We start from the raw sequence: 9,902 nt of genomic DNA, 5'->3' as shown, positions 1-9,902 counted from the left end.
TTTTATTATTATTATTATTATTATTATTATTATTATTATTATTATTATTAGTCTTTTTGAGACAGGGTCTCCCTGTAGCCCCAGCTGGCCTGGAACTCACTATGTAGACCAGGCTGACCTCTTTATTTTTATTTTTTAAGACAGGGCTCCCTATGTATCTCTGGCTGGCCTTGAACTTGTAATCCTCCTGCCTCAGCTTTCAAAGTGCTATGATTATAGGCAGATACCACTATACCTTGTCTTGTTTCTACATTTTGTTTATAATGAAAATTTTCCCATTTTGATTACCTAATTTCTATCTTCACATAATATTGTAACATCTAATCAGAAGTATAGCAAAAAGTAGGATCCAGGAATGTGGCACAGTGGTAGAGTGCTTGACTAGTATATGGGAGGCAGCAGGGTTCCATCAACCAGTACTGAGGGTAGGGGGAAATTTTAGAAAGCTGATTAGTTTAGATCTAACATGTATTTCATATATCTGGTTGTCTTACAGATTATATCCCCAAAGTTCAATTTTAAATTGATCCATTCTTTGATGTCTCAAGCTAATTTTATAACATGATAAATGGATCTGTGGTTTTCCCCCACAGGGATATTTGGCAATGTCTGGAAACATTCCATTCTTGGTTTTAACAGCTTACTTGGTGGTGGCGATGGTGAGTGCTACCGAGTTCCAGTGAGTGGAGGCTGAGGATACTGCTAAACATACACACAAGACAGCACATACTCACTCAACACATACCAGAGAATTACCCAGCCCAATGTCAATAGTGCTGGTATTTAGAAACTCTACCTATGTAATGGTAAGGTCTCAGACCAGCCTAAAAAACTTCTAATACATAACTGCACATAACTTATACTTGAAACTTGCTGCCAACAGTACCATTTCTTTGTTACTTAAAATTACTGTCTTCACAGAAATGCTGTTCTTAAGTTTCAGCTTGAGATACTGAAGTTACTTTCCTTATTTGGGGCAGAGAGAGTTGTCACTCCCACAGGGTGGTAGCCACCTAGATTTCAGTGCCTCTATTCTTTTCTTTCTTCATGTATCAGTTAATCTTTTTGGCAGTTTGTACTAGGATAGGGGTTGCTGCTATTTCAGTATTATGTTTAGAAGAACATACTTTCTTGCTCCTTAAAACCTAAAAATGCTTACTGTATATATCAGTAACAAGAAGTATAACGAGAATTCAGATTTTTATAGCATTTTATAACTGATTCATTTTGACTTTACTAACAGGGCCAGGAGAAGGTCTGGGGAAAATAATCCAGAGATTTCCACTGCAGGACTGGGATGATACACCTTTTCCACAGGGAATTGAATTGGTAAGTTGGTGGTCTATGAATATACTTTTATCATGATTTGTCTCTTTTTTATTTTTAGTGTTATATTTTGGTTTATATCTCCTATTAGATTATTTTATTGTGTATCATTGCTAGAGATAATTGATTATATGGATTCTGGAATGTCTATGTTGTTTTTCCCATTGTTTTCTGTAGGTTACTTTATAATAGTGCAACTCAGCTGCCCTCCATTTTCACCTACTTGGGTTAATCATTTTAAGGAAATTTAATAGTTGAATGTAAATGATGATTAGGACATTCTATCTGGTAGCAGAACCGTGGTGATAAAATGAAGCCATTGGAGAGATGGTCACTAAAGTGCTTTGTATTATGACTTTAAAGTTTGGTTCTCCAAATATACTGGAGTAGGGGGAGCAGGGAAAAGAAAGATTTCTTCATAGTGTTTATGTTTATACACATGCATGCATGCATGCATAAATGCACAGCATTCTTTGAAGTATGGTAGTTAAGAGTACATGCTCAGGAGCGGATTGCCTGGATTGATATCCCAGCTGCATATTCTGGCTTTTGACAAGTTACTTATTTAACAGCAGGGTTTTCATCTGTGAATGTGAATAATAGAAACTAATCTCTAGTTGTAAAGATAAAATGGTAAAAATGCACATAAAATGCATGGAGCACTGTCCTTCATAAAGCAGGTAGTGTTTGGCAGGCATTTTTATTGTTGTTTTGATTATTATTATTTAGACAGAATCTCATATAGATCAGGCTGGCCTACGATTACTGTGTAGACTATCACCTTGAACTCTTGAATTTCCTGCCTCTTTTGCTGAGTGCTGGGATTATAGGCATGTGCCACAACACCCAACCTACATGATTGTTTATAAGTATTGCTGTTGCTACCATTGTTTAATGTCTCTCAGCACCTTCTTCAGAGGAAGAATTGATCTTCTTTTATTAGCATGGTTCAGAAATACCCATTAAGAATAAAACATATTGAAAATTGTAACTTTTCTTACCTTAGCTGCTGACTCCAACTTTACCGAGGATGAAATAGACATCATTGAGTGCTTAGATTTGATTCTTATAACTAAGCCATATAAAAGTGACTATGATTTTATAGGCTCAGAGAGAAGGTAAATCTTGAATTTGGTCATTGAAAATGGAAAAAGAGGGGCTAGAGAGATTGCTCAGCAGTTAAGAGCACTGAGTGCTCTTGCAGAGGACCCGAGTTCGATTTCCCAGCACCCACGTGGCTACGAACCGTCCTTAACTCCAGTTCCAGAGGAATCCGAAGCCCTCTTCTGAACTCTGTGGTATTGCATGACACAGGTGCACTCACATACATGCAAGCAATACACTCATACACATAAAATAAAAATAATAAATAAAATATTAAAAAAAAAGAAAATGGGAAAAGAATATGAGGATCCAAGGAAAGTGACTTTTTTGGAGAGCCCCTTGGATTCCTTTCTCTTCTTTCCCACTGTATGAATATCTGGGCATTTGTAACATACATTAAAAATAAAAATTCTGTTTATTTTTATTTTATGTTTATGAGTGTTATACCTGCATGTATATAAGTGCACCCGTGTTGTGAATGCCCATAGTGGTCAAAAGAAGGCATTGAATTCCCCTGGAACTTGAGTTACAGATGGTTGTTATCTGCCATGTGGGTGCTAGGAATCAAACCTACATCCTCTGTAAGAGCAGTCAGTGTACTTAATCACTGAGCCATCTCTCCAACCATCTCTCATGTACTATACATGTTTTAAAACTTTATTTCAGCATCTCTTTTAGTGGTGACTAAAAGGGAAAATTTTGGTGCTGGAATCTTAATAGACCATTCTGTGAGTTCCTTCTTTTATTCACATGAAAATGTGGAGATACAGAAACTACATCAGGCTAGGTGTGATGGTGCATACCTTTAATCCCAGTTGAGAGCCAGAGGCAGGTAGATCTCTGTGAGTTCAAGGCCAGCCTGCTCTATATGGTGAGTTCTAGGCCAGCTATAGGAGACCCTGTCTCAAAACAAAACAAAACAAAACAAAAAACCTACATTAGCTTTGCAATATGTGGATGAGCCACCTTCATAAGTTTCTATAACAACAGACAATATGGTGGGTCAAAGAGATCATGGATTGCTAGGATTGAGAAAGGACACTTTCATATTTTGCAAACCAAGGGAACAGATGCTTGTGATACCTCCGGTATTTTTTTTTTTAGCAGCAAAGAAGAAACAAAACTAATTTTACTACTTGGTAAATGGATTGTTTTTTCCCTTTGTTTGACAGATAGTACTATGTTCAAGTGTCTGTACAATAGTAGGTGTACTCCTGGTTTAGTGAAATGGAGGTACCATAAATAGAGCTTCTCACCTAAGATTTCTTCAGTTGGCTTCTTGGCTAATTCTTAGCATAGCACTTCAAAACTTTGAAGAACTTGCTCTGTAGACCAGGCTGCCTTCGAACTCACAGAGATCCACCTGCTTCTGCCTCCCAAGTGCTGGGATTAAAGGTGTGCACCATCACGCCTGGCTGACATTTTCTTATTTTTAAAAATTATTTGTGCATGCTACAGTGCTCATGTGGAAGTCAGAGAATAACTATTCAGAGTCAGTTCTCTCCTGCTTTGTTTTTTTTTAAAAATATATTTTATATTTTATTTATTTTTGTTTTATGTGTACGAGTGTATTGTCTGCACGTATGTAAGTGCACCTATGTCAGAAGTCAGAAGAGGGCATCAGATTCCCTGGAACCAGAGCTGCTTGTGATACCTCTGGTATTTTTCTAGCAGGAAAGAAGAAGCAAAAACTAATTTTACTACTTGGTACTGGATGATCATTAGCCATCATGTGGATGCTAGGAATTGAGTCCAGAGCCTCTGCAAGAGCAGTCAGTGCTCTTAACCACTGAGCCATCTCTCCAGCCCCCTACTTTGTTTTTGAGGCATGGTTTCTCTTCTTTCAGCTGTTGTGCAGCGTACTCCAAGCCAATTCTTTTGTCTTAGCGTCCACTCTCATAGTAGGAGTGCTGTGATTACAAATGTTGTGTCGCTATATGTAGCTTTTGCATGGGTTCCGGGGATCTAACAAAGGTTGTCAGGCTTATGCAGCAGACACTTTTACCCACTGAGCCATCTCCCTGGCTCTTAAGTTTTCTTAGTAAAAGTTTTCCATACTTAATAGCAATTTTGTTCATTGATGTCACATACAAAGTAAAATTAACTTATAACTATTAATGCCCATATTAAAAACAATAGATTTCTGTTAATTTTTTGATGTAATTTTAAAAAAAATTTATTTCATGTGTATGAGTGTTTTGCCTGCATGTGTGTGAGTCCAAGGCCAGATGTGGGCATCAAATCCCCTGGAACTGGAGTTATAGACAGTTGTTAGATGCCGTGTGGGTGCTGGGAACTGAACCCTAGTCCTCTGGAGGAGTGGGCAGTGCTCTTAACCCCTGAGCCATCTCTCCAGCCCCATGATATAATTTTTAAAGTACTTATGCTATCCTTGCATGAATTATATTATGTTCATGTATTATATATTATGTTCATGTATTCTATATATGAATAGCAGTAACTTGGATAATAGGTATACTGTGTAATTATAATTCTGATAGTGTCAAAATCAAAGGCAATCTATCTCAGTCCCTATGTAGTTCATTGATTCCAGGGTAATAATGACCCTTTCCTGATGCTACATGTTTAAAAAAAAAAATTATACCATTTCTAAGGTGGAATGACTTTTAGTATATAACATTAAATTTAATATCTAACAGTTGTATAGAATTGATAGAACTCATGTAAATTAGATGGTTGGTGATAGTGTATTAATTTACAAATAATTAAAATGAGGTTTGGAAAGTTTACATAATTTCAGCAAAATCTAACAGGTAGGATATAGCAGAGCTAGTATTTAGACCAAAGTCTTTTGATATTAGCTTCAGTCAAGACATAGTATTTTGGGAGTGACATTTTAATTGTTAGCATTTGTATTTTTTTGGAAATCTAGGGTCTGAAAGGTAACTTCATGAAGAAAGAGAGGATTGGAGAGAAGGCTCAGAGGTTAAGAGCACTGGCTGCTCTTGCAGAGAACCCAGGTTCAATTCCCAGCACCCACATGGAAGCTAACAACTGTCTATAACTCCAGTTCCAGGGGATCCAATGCAGCTCTTCTGGCCTCTGTGGGCATTGCATGACACAAGTGTACTCACACATGTAGGCGATTCATTCATACACATAAAAAATATTTCCAAAAATTTAAAAAAAGAGATTTATTTAGCTGAGAGCTTTGGAAATTCTAAACCCAAGCAGACTCTGTGGTGTGGGATACTGTATAGCACAGGAAGCCATGGTGATAACACTATCACACTACTGATAGTGTATTAGTGTAATCTATACTACTAACACTACTACAAGCAGTAGCACAAAAAGAATGAGAGATACTCTCTTAACAACCCTATCATAAGAACTACTAGGGGATCCTATGAGAAATATTTTTTTCCTTCAATGACCTAAAGACCTTCCAGTCTGCCTTCTCTCAAAGGTTTCACCACTGCCCAGTACTGCTCTTCTCCAGACCAGGTCTTATTCACAAGGAACCCTTGAAGGACAACCAAAATATATCCAAAACATCGAAATTGAGACCTTATCTGAGGACAAATATGGGGTCAAAGCACATGATACTGAAATTACTTTCTAGTCCTGCCTCTACTCATGCAGCACATATATGATGTATTTAACCTCTAAAGGAAAGATTTCCTGTTCATCCTAAACACTAAACTTCGGAATTTGTAGAGAAAGATTTTACACATTCATTAACTAATAAATCACATCTCAAATTTAGAGGATGCTGAATTTATTCTTTCCATTTTTACATAAAGTACCTTCTGTTTAGAAACTATGAACTTTTAATTTGGATAGCTTTTAAAAATAAAAAAACATGAAAATAAGCTAAACCAAACATAATAACTGCTTTTCTAGTTCTGGGATATTTTTGGTGTTTCTTGTGCTTTTTAGGCATGCAGAAAACCACAGACAGGCATATAAATAAAGTTGAAAGTTAATTTTAGTGACTGTATTTCAAAGAAAATTAAAGAATTGTTCTCTAGAGGCATTCTATGGCTAACAATCTATTTATGATTATGGTAACAAATATTTTTATTGGCTAGGTCTTGGGCATCAGGAAAAGAGCATTGTTTGGAGACCAGCTCCTTTTTAAGAGGCCTTGTCTCAGAAGTGAATCTTTTTATGTCATAATTCAGAAAATTTACTCTATAATCTTCACAGAAAGCCTTTGGTGAGGCATTTGTAGGAAATCTAGTTTTCTATAAATACTAAAATGTTGTAATAAGAAATTGTAACTTGAACTGGGCGTGGTGGCACATGCCTTTAATCCCAGCACTTGGGAGGCAGAGGCAGGCGGATCTCTGTGGGTTCAAGGCCACCCTGGTCTACATAGGGAGTTCCAGGACAGCTGGGGCTACAGGGAGACCCTGTCTCAAAAAGAACCCCCCCCCCAAAAAAAAGAAATTGTAGCTTGAAAAGGAAGCAACTATCAGAATTTCTAGTTTGAACTGTTTAAGAAATTAATTCAGGCTGGGCGTGGTGGCACATGCCTATGATCCCAGCATTTGGGAGACAGAGGCAGGTGGATCTTTGTGAGTTCCAGGCCAGCCTGGTCTACATAGCGGGTTCCAGGACAGCTGGGGCTATGGGGAGACCCTGTCTCAAAAAGACCATTCTCCCCCCCCCAAAAAAAGTAGAAAGAAAGAAATTAGACTTCCTTTAATAGGAATCTAGTGTTCTGTAAGTATAGATTGGGGAAAGAGAAATAAAAGCTATATTCAATGTTCTGTAGATGAAACATAGAAGTAGCTTCATTATGGGATGCTGTTTGGGGACAGAAAAGTAATCCATGTAATGTAGGGTAGATTGTGATAAATAAAACCAATGGGATAGCAGTCAGTCCTTCATCTGACCTACATGTAAGTACTGTTGGTCAGGGAACTGGGTATAGAAAGAACAAAAGAGAATTTTCTCTTATTTTGGAGAAATATGCACAACAGGAGACTGAGGAAGAAAATCAACTTACTGCATACAGAATTAGGGTTTACAGAGATTTCAAAAGTTTGTAGTTACAAGCTCATTATCAAAAAAGACGAAATGTAATAGGTAAACATATAAATTCCTCTTGTAGGTATAAAACACTAATTGTGTAAGTCATTATTAGAATAAAAGCATAATATATGATATTTATATATTTTTGTGTATTTTTTTGTGTGCTTTTAAAAACAGGGTCTCAGCACAGATTGACCTCAAATTTGCCATGTAGCTAAGGATGGCTTTTGAACTCCTGGTTCTCCTGCCTCTATTCCCAAATGCTGGGATTACCATTATGCTTGGCTGTGTATTTTCTTTCTTTCTTTTTTTAAAAATTATTTTTATTTTATGTGTATGCATGTATTGCGTGCATGTAGGTAAGTGCACCCATGTCGCGCAATGCTCATGGTGGACAGAAGAGGCCATCGGATCCCCTGGAACTGGAGTTACGGACAGTTGTTAACTGCCATGTGGGTGCTGGGATTCAAACCCGGGTCTTCTGCAAGAACAGTCAGTGTTCTTAACCGCTGAGCCATCTCTCCAGCCCCTGGCTGTGTGTTTTCTTAATTTCAGCTTCAGTTACCTGTTCTTTCATTGTTTGTAAGAGTCAGTTTTTCAGGGCTGTGTGTGTGTGTGTGTGTGTGTGTGTTACTTTCTATGAAAAACTGTTGTATTACAATTCTTCAAGTCATTTGTACTTGGTTCCTAGTCACGCCTTTGCTTATTCTTTTCTGCAGTTTCCTGTGTCCTAATTGTATTGCCTATCTCAGGGAGAGTTAATTTATATTTTGGCGTAGCTAATAGTAGGTTACTTACCAATGTGGGATGAATTCTGGTAATAGACTGAAATGTTAAATCAAAGGAGGCTCTTGCCTAATTTCACTTACAGCAATTTTTCCCAAACTTAAACTGAAGTTAGAATGACCATTTATTCAAATAAGAATGTTATCAAATGTAAATGGGATTGAGGAAAAATGTATAAACTGGAACTCTTCTGAACAGACTCATTACAGTCTACTTATATACACAGTTATGCAGACACATGAATAATGTTATTCATGGAAAAAGATGGCCAATTACATAAATCCATCAATAGGGACTGGTTTAGTTAAGACTACCAATAGCCATTCATCAGAATATAATACCACTGTTATAAAGTACAAGTTAGAATAATACAGATGGTTAATGAATACAGAAGAAGATTCTATTACTGATCATTAGGGAAATGGAAATCAAAATCATCTTAGTTGCATAGTTACTATTAATGATTTGCATTTAAGTTATTTGTGTGTATGTGTGTGCGTCCTCGTGCGTGCACGAGAGAGAGAGAGAGAGAGAGAGAGAGAGAGAGAGAGAGAGAGAGAGAGAGAGAGAGAGAGAGAGTTTGTGCCCCTGTATGGAGGCCAGAAGAGGGCACTGGATCCTCTGGATTTGGAGTTAAGGAGGATATACTGGGAACAGAACCCTGCTTCTCTGGAAGGGCAGCAAGTACTCTTCACTGCTGAGCCATCTCTCTACCCTCCATGGCTACTACTAAAATAACAAAAAACTGTGTCAGCTCTGGGGGAAATGGAATCCTGTTTGCTGCTGTTGGGAATGTAAAATGATGCCACTGCTATGGAAAACAGCATGGCAAGTCTTCAGAAAAATTAAAGTCAAATTTCCAGTAGACCTAACAATTTCATTCTTGGGCATGTTCAAAAGAACTGAAAACAAGGAATCAGGTATTTGTACACACATGTCCATAGAAATGTTAACATGATAGCCAGAAAATTGGCAGGAACCCAGGTGCCCGTAGGCAGATGAGTTGAAAATGTGGTAATACATACTCAGTGGAATGTTATTCATAAAATGAAGGAAATCCTGATACATGCATGTATCAGTAAACCTTGAAGACCATTATGCTATGGAAAACAAGCCAGACACTAAAAGACAAATAATACATAATTTCATTTAAGGTGATAAGAGTAGTCAAATTTATACAGATAGAAAATTAATTACTTCCAGGGAAGTAGGAAAAGAGAGGATTAGTAAATTGTTTAATGGTCAGAAATTTTCTGCTTGACAAGATGAAAAGAGTTCTGGAAATTGGTTGCTGGACAATATGAATGCATTTAACGCTACTAAACTGTATGTGTAAAAATGATGAGGTATAGGTTTTATATGTTTTACTAGTTTTAAAAAGTATGGTGTAGGTGCTGGAGACATGGCTCAGTGGTTAAGAGTACTGACTACTCTTGTAGAGGACCTGGGTTCGATTCCCAGCACCCACATGGCGGCTAAGAACTGCCCTTAACTCCATTTCTAGGAGAATCTGACACCCTCTTCTGATCTCTGCAGCATTGTGTGACACAGGTGCACTTACACACATGCAGGCAATACACTCATACACATAAAATAAAAATAATAAATAAAAATTTTAAAAAGTATGATGTAGTTTTATGTACTGACGTAAGGTATTGTAAGACATTAAAGACATGTGTCTTCAG

General features: G+C 37.3%; 1 protein-coding gene across 4 annotated transcripts in view; it reads left to right on the top strand.

The window, feature by feature from the left end:
* The window catches only part of Sbf2 (SET binding factor 2), a 412,775-nt gene that overhangs the window by 79,723 nt on the left and 323,150 nt on the right, over positions 1–9,902 (top strand). For all 4 annotated transcript variants that reach the window (XM_029556331.1, XM_029556330.1, XM_008853457.2 and 1 more), the window contains exon 2: positions 1,244–1,329. In XM_029556331.1, coding sequence (XP_029412191.1) covers positions 1,244–1,329 — 86 coding nt within the window. The remainder of the gene's footprint in view (positions 1–1,243; positions 1,330–9,902) is intronic.

This window comes from Nannospalax galili, unplaced genomic scaffold, assembly GCF_000622305.1.
Source record: "Nannospalax galili isolate Female #2095 unplaced genomic scaffold, S.galili_v1.0 scaffold44, whole genome shotgun sequence".
Classification (NCBI taxonomy): Eukaryota; Metazoa; Chordata; class Mammalia; order Rodentia; family Spalacidae; genus Nannospalax; species Nannospalax galili.
This window is presented reverse-complemented; position numbering and strand designations above follow the sequence as displayed.